The 22,761-nt window shown below is 34.5% G+C and overlaps 1 protein-coding gene across 2 annotated transcripts; it reads right to left on the minus strand.

Annotated features, from left to right (window-relative positions):
• Window positions 1–273: 273 nt before the first annotated feature.
• On the minus strand, window positions 274–19,504 carry LOC132708190 (uncharacterized). 2 transcript variants are annotated; one of them, XM_060680357.1, is made up of 3 exons: window positions 19,425–19,504; window positions 520–1,731; window positions 274–423 (listed from the first exon to the last, which is right to left on the minus strand). In XM_060680357.1, the coding sequence occupies exons 2-3, from the start codon at window positions 1,721–1,723 to the stop codon at window positions 332–334; spliced, it is 1,296 nt and encodes a 431-aa protein (XP_060536340.1). In that variant the 5' UTR covers window positions 1,724–1,731; window positions 19,425–19,504; the 3' UTR covers window positions 274–331. The 2 variants fall into 2 exon arrangements, with proteins under 2 accessions (XP_060536340.1, XP_060536339.1); XM_060680356.1 differs by having other exon boundaries at window positions 274–1,731.
• Between the last annotated feature and the right edge of the window lie 3,257 nt (window positions 19,505–22,761).

A 22,761-nucleotide genomic window follows, 5' to 3' on the forward strand; every position in this document is an offset into this window, starting at 1 on the left:
TGGCGAAGCGTCAGCAAGATCTATTCAACAACAACAGTATTACAGCAGACTGTGGAACTTTCTTTGAAAAAAACGTGTTATGATAGCTCAATCAGAAAGTCCCGTATACTAAATTTCATGAATTTAGGCTTGAGACTTTTAACTAATCCTCTATAACAAAAATTCTAATACATAGTTTTGACAACCTGATCAAAGGATACTTTTGATCAGGATTATAAAAATCATTTAATCCATTTTCGGCGGGAAGCGAAAGAAGTACGACCATTTCAACAGAATAATTTATTATTGCACAATCTACGACTTTATATACAAATTGAAAAATATTCCTAAACTATAGCAGTGCGTGTAACACTGCCGCTAAAAGGAGAGCACCACCCGTTGCTACGGTGCGTACTCCGTAGTTAGTACCGGGGCTAGTTCCACCTGTAACAGCGGTGGTATTAGTTGTGCCGCCGGAAGCGGTGGTGTTAGTAATAGGCGAGATGGTAGTTGCGTTAGTACTGGGATCGGTGGTAGTACCTGAAGACACGAACGCCGCATACGTATCCAAAACAATAACGTCGGAAACTATTTCCCTCGCGATTCCGTACACGTTTCCGCCGCATATCAATGGAGATCCCAAGGTAACATTTTCCGATACGTTCCGTATCTCGAGAACATTGTTACGGAAGGTCACGTTGCTGATGGCCAGCGGCACTAGGGCACCATTTTGCCAAGAAAGAAACGTGCAGCCTACCAAGTCGCTTGCGGGGTTCCCCGGAGCGATAGGAGTCAGAGATGAGTTTGAAGCCAGCACTACTATGTTACTGTCCTCTCTGGTAGCAACTCCCGATAGTGACACGACCGTGCTAGTGTTCAAAGTTTCCCCTCTCACGTCAATCAGCTGACTTACGTTCCTCCACACGTCAAAAGTCCTCTGGTTGATTGTAACTGTGCCGTTTCCAGTCGCAACTCCCAATGTTGTTACGTTTAAGTTGTCGCTGACAGCGGTCAGGTGATTCCTAAACCCTTCCACATTGTAAATATCTTCTATGGTGATATTTATGTACTTCCATATTTCCACCGTCTCATTCCTGCCTATCGAGTTACGACTGAATAAATCAACGACTTGAGAACTGTTGAGAACTAGCAACTGCGGCAACGTCGCGTCTCTTATAGCTCCGAATAGGTCGTCCGTTGTTCTGTTTATCAAGCCGGTGGCGTTGCTAAGAGTTTCCGGCGTGAACGTGCCTTTTTTGAATTCGTCGTAGGGGTCCGGATTCCCCAAGGTCATACCCAAAGAGAACTGGGCCACGTCGATTCCTAGAGCCTCCAAAGCTTGACCTAGAGCGACTCCACTTGCATTTAAGTGACCGGGTCCCGTTATTGTTCGATAAAAGTCCGCGAAGTCCCAATTAAATTCAGTCAGGAGTCTGTCGAACCCGTTCAAGCTGAATACCGCTGATGTGTTGAATCCAAGATGGGCGAGAACGTTTTGAGTAGACGCCGCCGTGAGGTTCGATAGTCCGAATAGTGAGGCGATATCGTTCGATGTGACGTTGTTCTCGATGGGGCTGTCGTACAGCACGTCTACTAGGTAAGAAGGAACCTTGGTTTCGGATATGACGTAGTCTAGCTTCAGGACGAATTCGTAGTTGCCAGGAGGCAGTGACGAGTTGAGCAGTTGTCCGTCGCTTGCGCTCAGAATCGAAAGCGCTCCCAGTATGACCAAGGTGAACTTCATTGCGCTGCCTAAAACATTTTTGGGAATCAATTTTCGCAAGTTGGTATTGTCATGAAGCATTAATACTTGCATTAAACACTACAAAATAATGGGCGGTCAATTCAGAATAGCATGTAGCTCTATAGCGCAAAGTAATTGTCGCAGATGCTATTGACTATGACTATAGCGGTCAAGAGAAATTGGCAGTGATGGGTTCAATATTACTTTAATTAATCTGTGTTGTCCTGTCATTAATACGATTACAACGCATGTGATAAGTTCATGCGTGAGTCTTCCAAATACAAAAAAAAAGATTTTAATCAGCTGAGATCGATTAGTATTCTTCCTATTCTTTAGAAAGTATTGGAAAAAATACTTGATACACAAATAAGAGGATATCTGGCAGAACACAATATTCTGGCCACTAGATAGTTCAGGTCTTAAGAAGGCTCGTAACTGTGAAACTGCACTAGCTAATATTGCATACGACATACCGCGAGCAATTGATGATAAGAAGGCCATCGCACTGATACTGTTGGACTTTAGTAAAGGGTTCGATACGATATCTGATTTGACAAAAAATCACACATTATTATGCTCTTTCACATTCGATAGAGTTCAAAAAGTATTCTATAATAAAATCCATTGGCTCCCTTGTTACTTTCGAAAATCGATGAAATCGAATTTCCGAAAGTATCTGAGCTCGTATAAAAATTTTATATATCACTGTTGGTACAGAAATGATCACCGTTAAAAAAAAAATTCTATTTGTCTGTTCTCCGTCCTACGTTCTCGTCTTTTGGTTTTTGCGGAATAACTTTCAGACCTACCTGGAGCTACAAAATTGAAATTTGCCTCCTTTTCAACCCTCCACGAGGCGCATAAGCTTATAAGAAATGTATCCATCTTTTTTTCACGATCTGTCGAAAAGTCCGAAATTTGAATCAATCGAATTCATATTTGTCACATATATGCAGCTTTGCACCGTGACGGAACCCATTGGGATCGGTAAGTATTTAAAAAAATAAATAAAAATCGCGTGTGCAAAAAAGACCATTTTTCAAAAATCGTTTACAAGACCGGAAAAATTCTTGAACCAGAAGGCGTAGAGGGAATGACTCCATAAACTTTTATTCTTGACATTTTTTCATAAATATACAGGGTGCGCCGCAAATTCAAAAAAACTGAAAAATGTGTCCCCTTATTATAGAAAATTGGCAATAATTTCAAATTTGTGTCTAAGATGTCAATTTCTTTTACATGACGATATAGCCCATGTCGACAGCTTAAACTTTTGTATTTACGCTTTTTAAGTATTGTACAGTGTGTTCGCGATATTCCTTGCAATATTAAAAAACATAATAAATACTCCAAATTTGCAGCTACCGACTTCAGACTTGGGAGAAAAGTTCAAGCCTGGACCCGCATTTAGACTCTTTAAATTGGGAACAATGAAATAACGCGAAGTATATTTTTTTTAATTTTTTTTGTGGTTATTTTGGCATCCAGAAAAACAGCTTTTTCTCCAAAGCCATTCATCCGATCGGAAAAAGTTTACATCCGTAATACGTGGGAGACCCGGCGCTATAACTTTTGTTTCACGCATTTTTTCGATTATATAGAAGGTGTTTTAGTTATAGACAAAAATCTAAAAGACCATGAAAATTATTCTTTTAGGGAGTAAATTATTAACCGCAAATCAAAATTCGTACACACAATAGCCAATCCGTTCACACAGTGTTATAGGCTGTATCGAGAGCTACAATTTTTGTATTTACGGTTTTCGTCTATCACATACGCTGTTCGAGATATTTGAAATAATCCAAATAAAAATCACTATTTCTTGCCCTCAATCTAGACGCGATGACGTCATTTAACTTACTCCATTGAAAAAATTCGGATACCAGGATACTAAGGAGATCCAGGGCTATATCCTCTATTTGTTGGAATTATATACAGGATATATATATATATATATATATATATATATATATATATATATATATATATATATATATATATATATATATATATATATATATATATATATATATATATATATATATATATATATATATATATATATATATATATATATATATATATATATATATATATATATATATATATATATATATATATATATATATATATATATATATATATATATATATATATATATATGACACTATACTCCGGGATATCATCCGTTCGCTCGTTGAACTCCGACTGGAATCCTGCATCCGACTGGAATCCTGCAAATCCTGCATCCGACTGGAATCCTGCAGACGTTTCGCCAAAATCTCATTTGGCATCTTCAGGATTCCAGTCGGATGCAGGATTTGCAGGATTCCAGTCGGAGTTCAACGAGCGAACGGATGATATCCCGGAGTATAGTTTCATCACATTTTTCCATCCGTGAATATATAAATCCTAGAAAGTTCCGCTTTTTTGGGTGAATTATTGGCGATACATGAAAAAGTTTTAAAGATGTGATAATTTGATATGAACAGTAAACTGTATCGAGAGAGAGTTTACGGTTTCGTCTATAATACAGGAGTCTCAAGATATTTGAAAAATATAATTTTCATTTGCAATTACCAGTAAACATTTTAATATTTACCGAAGTGTGCCGTAACTTTGAAGTTCGACGAGATGTGAAGGACACTTTATGCAGGGTGTATTCACAATCAAATTACATTGATTTTGCGAAAGTTCCATAGTGGTCCGCAGGAGCACGATAGAAAAACAAAAAGGTGATTCGCGCTATTTGCTACGAACTTGCCCCACTCACCGACGATTTTTCGAAAGCAATCTTGTTATATACTATTGATACTCCTAATTTTACAGAGCATTGCAGTCACCGGATGATACCCAGATCTATTATTCATTTCCTGTTATTAAAATTAAAGGAGACGAAACTCTGATTAACGCTGATCTATGAGAATTAAAAAAAATTGCTTCTGATCATCTGCTACCGCTTAATCCAACTAAAACGCCAGTGTTACTCCTATATTATGCTTATAAAGCTGAATGACATACCACTGTCATATTCATATGTAGAGGTTTAGGTTTGATGCTCGATTCTAAGTTGCGATTTAGGGACCATATCACAACAAAATTAACTCATGCCATCGGATTTTACATGGTGTTGGCCCTTTATGTTATATCTCTTTATATTTGGCAGCTTGCGGCTGGCTTAATATGCTTGGTAAGTCTAGATTACATGGTGCCACATTTTAGATTAAAATTACAATTACTTTTGGGTCGGACAAAACTACAGATTCAGACCACCGCTACATAAAAAAGAAATATCCAAAATTTCTATTTCGTATGACAACGAGCATACAGTAAACTGGTCAATGTGAAATGAAGGAAGACATCTGCTGGAAACTTAATAATCCACTAAATCTGAGTCGTTATTTATACTTTAATTCTCTTCATCCTCACCCTTTCCTTCTGTGACATATCAGGTTGTATGGTAATATTAGGCTTGAACAGTATCTGGTTGTTCCAGACAGAAAGAAAGAAAGAAAAATTATTGTAATTTGAACAGAATGAATGTAATATGGTTATTATTGTTCAATTGATTATTTTTAAATGGTCAACCAAGTTTTTTAGTTAGGTTAAGTTCTTTCACCATGTAGATGGATCAGAACTTGCCTTGCGCAAGAATTTATTTCTTTTTTTTGTCCAAAACTCTTCTAACTGCGCTGCATGTCGATCGAATTACGGCCTTCTGTTTTCGAGGCCGACAGTTCAGAAATTTGGGAGCTGTTTGTGAATGAGGCCATTCGAGGAGATAACTATGGATACAAGCCTTTAATTTCTGGTACTTATCTAACTTCTCATTTCTCGCTCTTTTGATGTTATCATCGAGGGGTATCGTGATGTCAAAGATATTCGTGTACATCTTCTCTCGGTTCAATTCAACTATGTCAGGTATATTGTGGCAAGTTTCTTTATCCATTACCATTTCCCTGCCGAAATAATTTTTTATATTTTCATTCTCCAATGTAGTTTCGGGTAATTATATCAGAAATGTTGTTATTATATTAAGCAGATTATATTGTTTCCACATTTTGTGTACAAGAATGTTTTCATGATAAAGCCAACCTTTTTCATAAGATTCTTTTCTACCTCTTGCTGCGTCGCTTTGTGGTCAGCGGTAAGCGCATGCTTTGTACCAAGGTATTTATATCTTTCGTGCAAATACAGTGCTGGAAATTCCATTTTGTCCATTAATCTGATGTTACTGGAATCTCACCTCTTTTTGCATGTATTTGGCCACTAGTCCAGTTGACTTCGCAGTTTTTCTTTGTTACTGGAATATATTTTGAAGTCATCCTTGTGTAGCAAATAATTAGGGGTTACTTTTGGATTTCTTGTATGTAGCGGTGATTGGTGGCATTCAGCATAAAGCTCATGGGGTTGATAGGGAGGCAGAATAGCATTAAGCTTTTATTTTTATATTCTGTGTAAAGTACTTTATTTGATTGACCCGCAAGTTAATTCTAGTCGTACCCTTTCCGCTAGTCCATCCAAGAGGCTGCTTGTTTGGTGGCAACAGAATCAATCAGGAGCCAGTCGTTACTTCCTCTGCTCACCGTTCGAGCTTCATTCTGCTCCTATGTCAGAGTCTTCTTTGCACTAAGAGGTCTGAAATCTTGCATTCTATTAAAGATGTAAAGAGGTTTTACACCACTGGCAGACATGTGATTGGCCTGTAATTTCTTCGTTCCCGGGTTTGGTCCGATTTTGAAATCATATTTGTTATGCCTTGAGTGAAGAAAGATGGTATCTTCGAAGGGTCTCTAATCGCGTTCTGGAATTGGCTGGCTAATCGTCTGCCCCTGTAATAACAATATCGGCCATAGGTGGGACCTCCGAGGCTCTATTTTCCTCTGCCGGTATCCAGTAAGCTTCCTCATTATACTATTAGAGTTGACCCTATACACTGCTCCAGAATCTTACCACTTCTTCTTCTGAGGACGGTCTGAATTGTAAATTGAAATGTTTTAACCGATTGTTGAATAATTTTTTTTCCAAATAGTGCTACCGAATAAATATTTTATTTGTTTATAACATGAAAAAATGAACGGAACAATGACACTTTCAAAATGCATGAGCAAAAAATAAAAACAGATCTACTGAAACTACCACTAAACTTTTGTCGCATTCTGTTATTTAATTTACGATGAAACGCGTATAACTTTAGGGAATTATTTGAAAAATGTCAAAATGATTTATTCTCACTTTTCTTTTTACGGGAGGTAAGTATTAAATTTGAGAATAGACCGTAAATTAAATTTTGATATATGGAAAATACCATTCGATTTGCAATGTTGCCGTCATGTTCCTGTACTTAGCACGGTTTCCCATGGTATATGGACACAATTGACCATGACCTACAATTCCAAAATATATTTGCAATGGTGCCGGTTCTCTCACAATCAGTAGCAACATTGAAATTTCAAATAGACCGTACCGTTATTTATTGCAATTTCAAATTCGATATAAAAATTCTTACAACTTCCACTAATTGTTCCTAAACTTATCTGCCATCTTGTTCGCAAAAGACTATATATATTTTTTTAAAGTCCGTATTCCATAAAGATGTTGTAAAAACGAATTATTCAATTAACATTTCCACAGGAATTAATATACTTAAAAACTGTACATGTAATGTCAACAATATTGTATACAGGCGAGGCCAGAAAGTGCATGTTTGAAAGAAACATGCTAACAAAGGAAATCATTTTTTTTTAAATGCGTACCTACTAGGCCAACAAATTATTTACGAAACTGTTTTACGTGTTCCTTACCGTTTTTTTTTTGGGGGGGAATTTAAAGATATTCCCAATTGTCATAACAATTTAAGTGTTGAAGTTTACACGAGGTTAGCCCTGGTTGGCTTTTATTCTAACCTGCCATAGAGATACATATTGTAAGGTAAAAGTGTGAAACAAACACAGTATTGAAAGCAAAAATTAATGTGATTGTTCAATGTGTCATAACAGGCATTCCTCAATTATTTATACTAGTTGATTAAATTCTCTCTTTCACAGTCCCCCAGTCGAAGAAGTCCAGAGGGGTGAGCTAATCCCATTACTCTAGTTGCCTGATCCATCGGTCCTCATAAACTGGTTACAAAACTTCTGCTTTGCTGAAAAACACATTTTTGACTAGAATTTTGATATTTCTCATACAGCCACAAAAAGTAGAAAATGAAATTTATTGGGAACCATGGAGATCAACAAATTGAGGCGTTCAACATTAATTAAAGTCTTATAGTCATTTTTCAATATACATAGTAGCAGGTAGTTTGTAAATAATACATTTGATAAAGACAGGGTGTTGTTAAAACAATTGTCATGTGAATATATATAATTTCGTGAAAATCTGAACTTTTAGTTCTTATTTATTGTGTTAAATGGATTTTCATCAAGTAAAAGTCACCTCAGTTCTATTTCTATAGATTCTCTCGAGAATCAGGTCTCTGTCTGTCACCACCAATATGGGAATCAGTCATCCGAGACGGCGTTATGCTTATGCTCCTCATTTATCTCCGCCCCTCTCAAACAATATATAAGCAGGTTCAGAGTAAAATGCAAGAGAGTTTCAGTAAAGCTCTGAAGAAGTCAAGGATGATTGTGAAACGTTAGGAAGTTCGACTCAACAACAACCTACGCAGGATGAACTCAGAAGTTTTGTAAATAGTATAACATTAGCCTGTGAAAGCTTCTTTGAAAAATTAAACAGCTGGAGGTAAGTCATCTACTCCTGTGTATTAAGAATTACTTGATAATGATCGAACTTGATTATTTATTATTAAAACAAAACACGTTTCCTTTAAATGTATTCTGAACATTTACTTTCTCTGATTGCATGAGGAATTTCTGTTGCCGAAAGATTGTGTCTACTAAGAATACCTTCCCTTGTACGCTAGGACTCATGAGTCCAACTTATTTTAGGCAAATCTTCTTGATGGAGAGTGGACACGGTATTAAATTTATAGGGTTGCTGTTTCATAATCTTATCAATGGAGATTAAACTAAACATTGTCTTCAATTGAAGTAACTGGCCATTTTTAAGAAAATGTTTGTTGAATCTTTTGATTACGATTCATGGAAAACAAAATCCTGGATATCCCTCATTGAATAATTTGCGAGTTCTACTAACTCGGCTGCACTCTCCATGAATTACGAATATATTTGTAGTTTCGGCATAAGAATATGGATCATTTTGCATAATTTCAAGACTGCAAACTTAACATGAAAGGTTTTTGCATGGTGAGTTAGAATAAAAGCCAGCCATGGCTTTGCTTAAAGTTCATAAACACATAAATTGTTAATGGTTCCATATGACAATAGAGAATATCTTTCTTATCTTTAAAAAAAAAACGGTAAGGATTGGGTACAGGAATACTAGTTTGTTGCCCTAGTTGATAGAATTAAAAAACATGTAGGCAATTTAAAAAATTACTTTTTATTATGTTTATATTGTCGGTATTACATGCACAGTTTTTAAATATTTACAAAAGTATTGTTCGAATAATGCGTTTTTTTACCATAATATCACACTTTATCGAAAAGAGGTTTTAATAAAATATTAGGCAGAAGATAAATGTAGGGACGATAAGTGAAAGTTGTTGGAGATTTATGTCGAAATTGAAAATTCAGAAAAAACTGTATTTTACCTTTTGATATTTCAATGTTCACAGAGTTTTGACAGAGTTATACCAAGACTCTTGGAACGTAAGAAAGTTTTTGCGTCCCTTTCCCATCACCGTATCTAACAGAGCCGTCGTGGCGTTTGGTTGAATTTAAAGTGTCAAAAATTACTGGTATTTTTTTAAAAAATGGTAGCATATTCGTCCCAAGCAAAAGGTTCAAATAATTAAGTACTATTTTTCGGGAAGTTCGCCCTAAGAAATTATTACCACATTTGCATTTTTGTTCGAAAATAGGCGTGCACATTGCACAATTTTAACAATAATGCTTGTTTACTTAATTGTAGAAAAAGCTAACAACCTTCTGGCGAGGAACCTGTTCCTGAACATCCGTTCAATGAGCAAAAGTTTGTTTCTCAGAAACTTGAGATAAAACTGAGATATTTTGAAGGGGAATATATTATTATGTTATAAATTACAGACCATGCAGGAAATTTTACCTGCAAATCATTAGGGGTGGTATCTATTTTCTTTGTATTTCTTCTCCAGGCTGGACATCCAGACTCATTTCTACTTTGAAGTCTTTGTTTTCTCGATATGTTTTTTGTAGGTTAATGTTCTGTAGAGAATGATACCCAAATAGGTAGAATGAAAGTAGTTCTGAAGTTGGACTCTGTTGGACTCTGTTTCGTTTGAACGAGCTGACTAAAATGAAGATTCTTTAGCGACTATTTTATTGGCCTATGAATCTTCATTTCATCAATGCCTGTTGGGTGTTCACAAAATAACCAACATATGTCCATTTAAAGACCCAGTATCCTGAAAAGGTCAACATATGAGCCGGTATCACTGTTCATGAAATTTGGTACCAGCAAGATGGTGCACATAATGCTGTAAGATTTTCTGAATACAACAGTTAGCAGCAAATGATTTTTTTCTTTGGAATGTCTTTAGTAGCACCATTTACAGACCCACAGACTCCATCGTGGAAATAATTTAGAGGAACTTCGTAACAAAATTAAAAATGCAGTTAGCAATGTCACATTGCTCAGAACTTCTACTTCATTTTTCACCAACCCTTTTATTTTAGTAGAAGCAGCAGGAACAAAGAACAATAAATTTTGAAGTTTAAAAATGTAATTTCAAATACGACATTGGGCAAAAGAACTCATGACGTAACCCTTCTTAGAATTAAATTATACCAAAACCTTATCGCTGACTGAAACTGAATCGAAGAACTGCCTACAGTCGGCGGAGCCTTATATAGGGGAGGGGGGGACAAGGCGGTCCACTTTTGATTACTTTTTGTGGCTTTTAACCATAAAGTCGATTTATTTTAAATTAACTTTAACTAAATTTACCCAAATTAATATTTATTTATAATGTTATATATAATAATTATAATTATTTATTAAAAAGTATTAAATAAAAAAAACGTTGATTAGTAACTATTTTTCCATAGATAAAGAATTTGTTATTGATATATGAAATATTTTGGAAATCCATAGAATTACATAAAAAATAAAACACTTTCAATAAATTAATTATGACTTGAGTAAAAAAATATGTAGTAGTTTTTTTTAGAATTTTTATGTGATTCATTTTACGCAATAATATACAAATAACCAGAATTAATAATTATAAAAACGAAAAATATTTTCGTTATTTTTTGAGGTGGGCCTCTTTGCCCTAAGGGGTCCGAATTGCCCCAATGGCAATATTGCGTCTCACTTCGATGCTTTTAAAATCTCCGTTTAACTTTGTCCTACTAATTAACCAAAACTAACTCTATAACCGGACAATATATTTCGTGAGCTGTATATACTGAACTTGAATATGCCTGTCTCAATTTAAAAATTATTATCTTAATTCATAATTATTTCACAACCGCCGAATTCGGGGGATTTAACTGTGACAAATTATTTTCCACTTAATTTCGCATTAGCCAGAGCAAATATACTTTACCGAGCCTCGAAAATTTTCGAGATACGCGTTATTTTTCGTTTTTAATCTCATAATCCCGGGCGTCAAAGAAATTGGCGAACCCAATATCAAAAGCGCATTGATACGGCGATGAATCACGAGTACTAACGAATCGGTATGCAAGGTAAACAACGATAGTACGCTGATAAGGCGTATTCACTGCCTGTGCTTGCTCTGCACTCAACAATTCTTGTATACGTATGTCGGAACCCTTTTTGTTTGGGAATTTTCGGCGAAATACTGAAACACATAAAACGCATTCTTTTTGCTTGTCTTTATAAACTTGAATATCGCAAATAACATTTTCCTATGTTAGAGACATAAAACGATATATGCTCAGTTGCCGAGAACATTTTGTTGTATTATATACATCAAAATCAAAACTGCTTTTATTGTGGATGAATTTTACTCCTTTAAAAATTCACATTTTTACTATATTGAAGAATTCGCTTTAGTTAAATAACACATTCACAAAGGTTCAAAAAACTTTCTACAGACTAATGTAGTACTATTTACAAATCTTCTGTATTCCTATTGCATCGGTTGTTCAATTTGTGACGTTTCGCCAATCATCCTGTTGGCTTCTTCAGAGCTTAACTGAATCTAAACTGAACAATAACCGAAGCAGGAGGAACCCATAATATTTGTTAGAGGTATTTGATAACCTCCCTTCCAAAAGTTCTAAAAGGTTATTAGTAAAATTACATGACAATTTCTATATTCCCCTAACCCCCACTGACCCAACAACTGAGATTTGATCGATAATTTAAGTGAATTTTTTAAACTTCTGCTAAATCTGCCACTTAAAATTGAACTATTTCGAAATATGACCTACATCGGAAAGCTGAACAGACGCCGGGTAGCCATGCTATTGAAATGTGGCGACATGGCTAATCCGCCCTAGATGCGCCTAACCTAACTTTGAATTCCGAACATAACCTACAATTATTTGTAAAACTAACCAAATTCGTTTTGCACGTAAATCAAACAAACAAAAACTCCGATTCCAGTTTGAAACAAACAAATGTGATGTGGCAATTACTTTTTCAAGCGGCAGTTACCAGTAGGTATTGCGCTACTACTACTAACATAACCAATTATACCTAACATATATGGATATAGAGGTTAGGTGTGTAGATGAGTATAGCAGGAGTATAGAAGCAAAATGGGAAACAATACCAGTAAAATTTTGTCAAAAGTTATTAACTCTATGACCAGAAGATGCAATGAAATTATTAAACATAAAGATCATACATCTAAACATGTTTGTGTGTAATTTCATCAGTTTATGATTTGTTGATGTTGTTTTGTGTTTGTTTCTTCAAAGGCTCTATTTAGTTTTTAATTATTCACTTGTTAAATATTTTAATAATAGAAATTTAAGATTGGATTTGATATTAGTTACAAGTTTTCTATCATTAAAAATAAATAAGTCAAATTCAGGTTAAAACGTTATTATAAAAAGTTATTGCATTAAAAGCAAATCCGCTTTTAGTAATGGCTTTATAGAAAAAAACTAATTTTTAAAATTGTGAACGTAAGTAATAAAAAAGAAAAAATGAAATACCTTTCATCACAGTCCACCTCCATAACGTATGACTTTAAGGAGAAGGTTTAATGTATATGTACATTAATATTATATTTATTAATAGAAATTGCTAAACTCATTAGGCAAGTCATCGTCATTTACTAAGTTGGTTTGTACTTGATAAACTGTAATACTTTTTACTAAATTTATTAGAAGAAGACGGAAAAGAATACCTGATTTAAGTACCTTTGTATTAAAATAGTATATTAGGCAGGGTGCACAATATACTCTATAGCTACAAGAATATCGTCTAATAGTACTGGACGGACAAGTTCAAGTAGAATTGATTATATTGTCACAAACCTTAAAGTCTCTAATTTAAGGCAAATTAATTGATCACTTAGCTCACAGATTAATCTTTAAATACTATCTACATAACCCAAACTCTAATACGATAATGTATCGTGAGCATAGAATTTTTTCAGACAGCACCCTTGCTGAATATTATAGCTATTTCTTAAGGAACACTTTAACTCTTGTAAGATGTACAGGAATTGATTTAATATTTTTGGTTAATATGGTACTTTGAGATATCGCATCCAAAAAGAACATTTCAGAACAAAACCGTGAAATATAAAGCACATTTTCGGAAAAAACTGAGTAAATTAAAAAATTTAAGAAAAAATTAAAAAATTGGTAAAAAAAAACTTTAAAAAGAGTTCGGATTTTTATTACCACTAATATACAATCAATAGTTGCTACTCTGTTTGAGACTGGTACTTTACCGCTTATCAGAGAGAAGAATATGTTTTTTATAGTGATATCCTATTTAACTATAGTTATCTGTTTTATTTGGTTAATTTACGCAAAGCCGATAGAAAATTATTGACCTATAACAAAAGCAAATTATTTTTCTAAAGTACTGACCAAACGAATCATGCATTTCTTAGAGCAAGAAGACATACTTTTATATGTTATGTAAAAAAAAAAAACGGTTAAAAGTTGCTAAAGAATTATATTTTATTTCATTGTGAAGATTTTCAGCCTCAGTATACAGAGTGATTTAGACTAAATTTTATATTTGGCAAAAGAATTTTGTTTTGCTGTCTGCCCTTAAAAAATGAATATCCACATTTTGAGTAAAGTTGTTTTTATTTTTGAATTCATATATACCAAAATTGGTAAGGTAAGCATATTGAATTTATTGAGCCAGTTTCTACAGGAATGAGAGGTTGGTAATACAGCGATACAATGAATCACTTTTTTCTGCCCTAAAAACACCGTGTAAATTAACCTCGTGGTATAATTTCGTGTCGTAAACGAGATTCAATGTGAGAGTAATATATTGGTAGTAAATGTGACTCGATCTGTTTAGTGCTCAAATTTCTCAACATGTAAGTATTGGAGATCAACCGAGAAATCAAGAACTCGCTAAAAATGTAACACCCTCAGACTGAGCTACTGGACAATCAACTATCTTAAAAATGAGACTAGAATATATTTTTTCCAGATGGTGGAATCTTGAAAACGTTACGTCATCGGAATTTAAAAACATGCTATTCCATTTCAACCAGTTATTGACGTTGCTCCATATACCATGGCATTTATTCTGCTATCAAAGATCGCAGCTATCTGAAATGACAATGGAAGTGTCATCAGCATAAATCGTGAAAGATACATTTGTAGAAATGGTTTTTACATCATTGATATGGTGTGCATATAAGACAGGACCTAAAACCGATCCCTGTGGAACACTTGTATCAATATCAACTACAAACGAATTAATCTGACGACAGAGATTATCATAGTCATTTAAAATACCGACAAAGTGCTTGCGGTCCTGCTAAAAGGAGTAGATCCAGTTAAGAACAATATCTGCACTGCATCATATGAGTGCGGCGATCAATATAGTCAAACGCTCTATTCAGATCACAAAAGATCCTAGCAGGGACAAATTAACTTGTTCAATATATTCATTATGGACTCGATATCGTGGAGGCTGTCGCTGGAGTGTTTCTTAATTCTCGTCGCCGATTTGACTCCTTAAATTTGGACATAATGGCAGATAAGCTAGAATGCTTAGGCATAAGAGGGCCTCATATATGCTCAAAGGAAAGAAAAAAAAGGGTCAGAGTTATTGAAGCGCACTTGGATTTTGATTTTTTTCTTTTCTTTTATGAACGGGTAGTTGGTATTTCTAAACGACTGCTGCGTCTTGATGGTTCGGGATGATACGTTCATTGTCGTCTGAATTTTGTAAACAAAATCACTTGAATGTACACTTAGGGAAGACAGTTGTGATTGAGTTTACTGGCCGGTATATCAAATCTTTACTAAGCTGCCGGATTGATATTATATATAAATCACACCACAAAGTCTCTTGGTTCTTGTATTGACGGCTCCTTGAGATGCTACCGAGGCATAAACGATCTTAGCGATAATAACTCACTTCTTGAGAGTCCACTAATTGCTTTTTATTGCGCGTTGGTGTACTGCTTTATATAATATTGTAAACTGTAGGCAAGCTAATGATGCAAAAGGGCCTGTCTAGGTTATTTTTAGGCGCACTCTTAGACAATCCTGTAAATAGATCTTCCAACAGCAGAAAATATTAACATTGCCTTGCGTATACCTATTTAAAGTACACTTAATCACATATAAAAATAAAGATTCACTTAAGAAACACAGTGGAATTTGCAATGTATTTCAGAGAATTCATTCATTCAAAATGAACGATTTTGTTTTTTATGCCGAAAACGTGCTTGGTTATATATTTGCTTGTAACATTCGTCTTATACATTTTAAAAAAGTTAATACGTACATCGTTTTATTATGTTCGAGGAATGTTCAAAAAGTATATACTTTTTTGTTATGTTGGTACATATGTCCCTAACATACGTTTACATTTTCAGGCATTTTGCATCTTTAATTTTTTGTGAAACAGAAGCGTGTGTGCTTGGCGATTTTCGGTAAAAAAAAAAAGTAACAAAGAATTTGTTTGCAATTTTGTGTAAAAAATGGAATACAGTGCTGCAAAACATTTGAAATGTTGACAACGGTAAATTTACTTTAAGCAAAAAAAAATGTTTATAAGTGGTACAAGCTGTTCCAAGATGGCCAAGAAGACGCCGATGACCTCGCTTTGGACGCCCCAGCACGTCAATAACTGATGAAAGCGTTGAAGAAGTCAAACAAATGGTGAAGAAAAATCGTCGAATCACTATTAGAGAAGCGACTGAAGACCGTGCGATGCAATTCTTTCCGGAACGTGTAGCTGAAAAATTTGTTCCGAAACTGCTTAATTTTGAACAAAAGGACCTTCGAAGGAGCATCGCTCAAGAGCCGTTAAACAAAGTCCAGATATGCTCAAAAAGGTCATAAATGGTCATATATAGTTATGACGTTTAAACCAAAGTCTAGTTGCCTCAAGAGTTAGATCAAGAATTCTTGGTACATCAAGAATTCTTACCACTGTCAATAAAGAGTAGAATCTTGAAGTTATAGGTCGTTTAGATGGATGTAGCATCTCGATAATGCTCATTCGTAGTTCTTTGTGTCTATGGCCCCTTGCGACTTTTTCCTGTTCCCAAAACTCAAGAAACCCATAAAAGCAAAGTGGTTTGGAAGCTTTGAGGAGATAAAGAAAAAAATGGCTGTGTTCTTACCAGAAGTGGTTCGACAATTGGAAAAAGTGTTATCATAAGTGTATTATATCTTTGGAGGGGTGAGGGGATTACTTTGAAGGTGACAATATTAATTTTGACGAATAAATAAATACTTTTCGATAAAACTTGGGAATTGTGAATAAATTATCTATCTCACTATCATATATGTTTCATGATAATCGTCATTTAAGTCACCACTTCTATCAGTTCGGGATATTACCGCACGGGTTGAATGTTGACATTTGACAATTCTGACAGTTATGTCAGCGAATGCATTCGATCGCTTTGCAAATAAAAGATATAGTATACAACACGTTTGGTAATTTTTTAAATTATGTTTATCGCACTTGTTGCATAATATAATATTAACACACTTGTTGCATGATGCACTATTCTCTAGATTAATTTTTCCATTCATTGTGGCAAAACAAGGCAAATAAATTCACAGAGTGAAGTGTCACCTTATTGACAGAATTCTGTCGAATTTTAATGTGACACTGTTCTAGTAGGGAGTACGATAAAGTACGTTACAGCACGTTAGTAGTAGAAAAAAATGATTTTTACATTAAAAAGACAATGAAAAATCTGCACTTTTGTTGGATGATTGAAAATCACTAATTTACTAAAATTGAACTTTATGCCAGTCTTGCATATTTTTATTGGATGATTACAGTTGATTTTATGATCTTGATTTTAGATGCCGTCGATAGAATTAAATAACAAAATATTTTGGAAAATCCTTCCTCAGAGTAACTGAGTCAATTACTTCATATTTTCGATTAATCCCAAATGAATCAAAATTTACTGCTATGCGTGAAACGTGGCAACGTTGGAAAATATTTTTCGCACCAGTCTGTGATCTGATTTACACATTACCGTACCTATTTCAAATAACCGAAAAATAAATACACCGTAAAATTGTTGTTCATGTGATTTAACGTAAGACTGGTAGATCAAGGCTGCCAAGATAAAGGAGTTTGCTTTTTGACGTGTAACGATGTTAAAGTCTAACGAAATTTTAGGTTTCTCGGTTTTGAATAAAACGTTAGACGGTACTTCAAAAGATGTCGACTCTTTCCATTAAAGTCTAGCGGTATGGGAAATCATTTATTATTATTTCCGTTATTATGTTATTACCATGAACTGGACAACTTTATGCGGAATGAGAAGAGACTCAAACGGTTTGGATATCTTATTCACTTCGAAAAATCACAATCAAAATCACGTCAATCCAATCCATAAATGTTTAACTCCTCAATTTATTAAATACATTTAGTTTATTTTTATTTCGGCTAGATTTTTTTAGAACAATGGAGGATTGGCTTAAAAGATATCGCACAAAGCAACTCGATCGATAAATTATGATCCAAAATGTTACGGATACTCAAGCCCTAGGATTATTCCATCGATGTAGAAAATCGTAATTGAAAAATTCTCAATTTTAGATTTTAAGCGATTACATTAATACAATAATACAATTAAAATTGACGATACCAGTGTCAATTTTCAATCTTAAATTGGTTAATCAGAAGTTTCAACTGTTTCAAAATATTTGGTAAAATAAATAATTACTCTCTACTAGAATATACTCAATTATACGCTGATCAGTCAAAGATATACTTAAAGATATCAAGTTCGTTAACTGCGAGCTTAGCGATGAAGGTACCGATATTTTTGAAAGAGCCTATGAATACTTTCTAGGAAATAAATTGATATTATACAAAGAAAACGCGGGAGGAACCCAGAAGACCTATTATTTATTATTTATTTATTTATTATTTGTTACAGTACCCTGTGGAGGTGTCTTTGTAAAATTAGCACATTATTTTTCAAAGAAATTATGTTGTATTCATTATGAACCCGGAATCTTTGCCAATTAACCAAAATGATGTACTATGGAAACTTTCAGTGTCGCATGAAGTATCGAATTATCTTTCGAATGTAAATTACCCAATTTACCGTCTAACCTCAACTGGAAGGAGTTGTGTATGATTGAGATGATGTAATAAATTAGGAGATGATTTAAAAGCAATTGCAGATCAAAAACTCTTTAAATGTACTATAAAAAAAATTATTAAGAGATTTAGAACCATACCCGATAGAAAATTGTTTTCTCTAATCTTTAAATAATTTTTAATGAAGACAATTTCGATTATTGAAATGTGTAATAAAACCTAATGTCACTTCCTTTGGCGTTTTTTATATTATTTCTATGTAATGTGTTTGTAGTGTAACGTCAAATAAAGTTTATTATTATTATCATTATTTACTATTCCAACCCACACATTTTTTAAGGATATTGAGTACGATTTTCCATCATCTACGGAGATTTTTGTTTGGCCAAAATGGATATAACTACTTGAGATATCCATTGGTCAAAATCATTAATTACGTCGTAAATTAAATTATAGTTTGTTGGTTAAATCAATTTATTAGTTTTATTTTTCATCAATTATTATCGTTTTTAGTCATTTGGGAAAAAGCGGTTGAAGTTGGGGTTTACATGAACAATATTTAGGATTTTTAGGGCAATGTAAAAATGGGATAAAACATACCCTTTCTATTTAGAATAATAAAGTTTGCTAGGTTGGGGAAAGGAACCGTAAATGTGGCAACGTCGCCTATGTCACTATTGAATCGAGCCTAATTAGAAAACCCCTAATTTAGGTCTAATAATTCCTGAGATATATGGCCGCTGCGCGAATGTTGACAGACGCTGTATAATAAAAAATTATATCGCGTAAAAGAAACAAAAATAGTCACGCTTAACAGTCACACGGGGGTATTGAAAGAGCCGGTCACAAGAATATTCACTAAATGAATGAAATGAAATGAAAAGAAAAAATAATTAAACTATCGATGACAATAGCATACCTTGTTCGCCAAACACCAAACACCACTAATTAACACACACGCAGATCTGCTGGCATTCGGTCCGCGCGCAGAGCGTACCATACTCTGGGTTTAATATATTTGATAACGGCGGCGGTATATAAACGATTAGTTATAAAGATAAGAGGCGATAGTTAAGCCGATCGCATTAAGAAACTACTCACCAGTGTTTAATTATTTCAAACCCAAACCCTATTCCGTTTTCGGCCTTTTCTTTTTACAATCCATCATTATGTAGGTTATACAATTTATTTCACAATGAGCCGGTCAACAAAATTTATAAACTAAACTTCTCAAAGTTGCATTTTAAAAACCTTTAATTTTGCGGACGACATATTGGCATCAAACGCTACTAATATTGCAAAGAATACGGTGTTATCCTAAATGCTAATTTCTCAACGAAGCTAAAAGATCTTCAGGAGCTGTTAGATGCGAATTCAATAAAATAGATTAATTCAAAAAAATCATGTGTACTTGTGTTGAAAAGATAGTGAGTAGTACATATATAGGCATTGAGATTAATATAAAAAATGTATATTATACAATTTAAGTTTCAACATTGATGGACATAATTATCAATTTCAATTTTCAGTACCATTTAAAGTAAATACTAAACAGTGAAGTCATCGTCCTGCAGATATTCGTCATTTTTTTTAATTGCCTGTGTATTAAAGCTCTATACTAATTGGAGTAGAGGAGTAGAGTAGGTTACATTAGGATACTATACGATTACCATGTTGAAAACAGAAAACCAATTGAATGTACTCTAACGTCCCTAAATCACCAACAGACCAAAAAATGTCATATGCAATATTAGACTAAAATTGAAAATAACCGAGAGGGCTATGAATAACGGTTTCATTATTTCTAAAGATTATGCCAAACAGAAAACTACTTGGAAAAAGTTAGTTTTAATGTGTTAATTATTAGAATTGTTATATCAAGTGTTATCAATTATTTAAATTAATTTTACCGTATCACTTATTCAAAAATTGTTTTTACACATGAAGAAAAGTGCGACATGTTAGAAGCCTATTTGGCATGTTGTAAATATTCTGTTTTTTGCAAAAAAAATTATTACAAATGAAGACGTGGAAATTGGGGTTCCTGTCCCTTAATGCTGTCCAAAGGATTTAAAAAAAAAATACAAATTTTGGTACTTTTGGCAGGGGATGCAGAGAGAAAACTTTTTTTTGTCATTGGCATGTTAACTTCTTCCGCCAAAGCAAGTATAATTTTCAGTATATTTTATGGGCAAGTTCGATTCAGTTTTAACGTTTGGTTCTGGAATTGTTGGTTCATATTTTTACTATGGCACGCTGACCGGTGAGCAGTACATTGCCATTATTACTGAAACTTTGGATGGTAGGCAGAATATCCATTTTCAACAAGATGGCGCAGCAGCTCATAACTTCCGAGGCACATATCAATTTTTGATAACCATTTTCAATAGTAAATAGACTGCTACAAATCGACCTATCCCTTGACCTCCTAGGTCACCAGATATAACCCCACTTGGTTTCTTCTTGTGGGGTTATTTAATGGACCAAATTTATAAGTAAAGATACCAACAAGTTGATGTTTCAAAGGTTACAATAAGTGTAAAAATAAACCATATATATGGTAGAACACTCCTAAAGAAAATTCGCACAATAAAAAAAGGTGCTTAAAAATGTATTGGAGTACCTGGTATTGTTTTGGAACATTTCTTAAAATACTTTTAATCGTTAATCATAAGTTAATTAGGTTTCTTAGTTTTTTTTGGTTGTTTTTTTTTAAATATATAAGTAAACCATATTTGGAAGTGCTACTACCAGAAAAATATATCGCCATTATATCACGTGTATTCTCTTTCCCCCATATTTTTTTATTATATTTTCTGTTGGTGTTATACAACTGATCCAATTTTCCTGTCTGAACAGCTACTTTCCGAACGGATACCACTGCAGCATCATCGTGCCTTGCCTGACTTACAACATATTTATAAAAAAATATTTACATTACAAATATACAATGGTAACGAGGCAATCTTAAAACTTTATGACCCACTTGTTGTAGTTGTAGAGTGAAACAGCGATGTAGTAGTAAAAATACAAATCAAGTGCAGACTAATTTTAATTACAAAGCTACCAGACTTATATACTAGACTACAGCTTTCAACCGTGATGGAGTCGGGTGCAGTCAAACTTGAGGTTGTTCCGCTAGGACGCCAACATTTTTGCGTTCTATTAAGGGTTGCCAGATTGTAGTTAATTCTGCGCTTCAATGGCCAAAGGTGGTTTTATTGTTTTTAATGATTACTGCTTCCTTAAACTAGCGTGGTTCCCTGCGAACAACCCATGCTTCGGACGATTTGGTGTGGTGTTGTTTAGTCCATACATGTTCCGCTACTCCTAACCGTTAAATGTTACCCCTCATTGTGTGGTTCCTATGTTCTTCATGCGTAATGTTTAAAGTTCTTTTTGTTTCTCCAATATATGACTCTCCACATTCACGCTGAGTCGTTGTTTCTAGCCTTGTTCTTGTAAGTATGCTCCTTAGTATGAATACAGACGGAAGAAGAAGATCAAATGAACCAAGGAGAAGGCCGCCATCACCTTCACATCATTCACATACTATTCCACCTCACGCCACCAATCCAAGGAGCTAGAGAACGGCGCATACTGGAAAACACTAGCCGAGCACAAACGAGTCCCAAATTAGCTTCAATAGGTGAAAGAAATAGTTCTTTTAAATTACATCCAACAGAGATTTAAAGAAATAACTTCCTCATTGACTTAGGAGGAAGACCGCATCTCTATTGAAGAAGTTCAATAGAGCTTGTGCCAAAATCAGGGAAGGACTTCAAAGGAATCTTGAGAGGCAGCTGCTCAAAAGTACGGCCTGAACAATCAACAATAAAGAGAGGAAACGTACAACAAAATACTCGAGGAACCCTTCCAATATTGAAGAACAAATATTGAGCAAAGGATTGAACTTCTCCCTTGTCCCTTGATATACGCCAATGTTAGATATTATAAGCTCCATTGAGACGCTGCAACTGGAAGGCGGCAAATAGATGAATTGCGATGGAAAGGTGGGGAAGATAAGAAAAAGGACCACGCATACGACCAAGGAGGAACTAGCAGCTTACAAAAGGATATGAATATCAAGGTTCTCCTAGCGGACAAGGGTCACGCTGTAATCATCATATGCTGGAATGCGACCACAAAATCGAGGAGACACTTGCTATATTTTAGTGACCCTACTAGGACGACTGAAGAAAGAATCTAGCGCACACTTTATAACAACAGACGCAATACTCCGGATAATATTAGAA

The sequence above is a fragment of the Cylas formicarius genome, unplaced genomic scaffold, assembly GCF_029955315.1.
Source record: "Cylas formicarius isolate icCylForm1 unplaced genomic scaffold, icCylForm1.1 PGA_scaffold_10__41_contigs__length_53128322, whole genome shotgun sequence".
NCBI classification, from domain to species: Eukaryota; Metazoa; Arthropoda; class Insecta; order Coleoptera; family Brentidae; genus Cylas; species Cylas formicarius.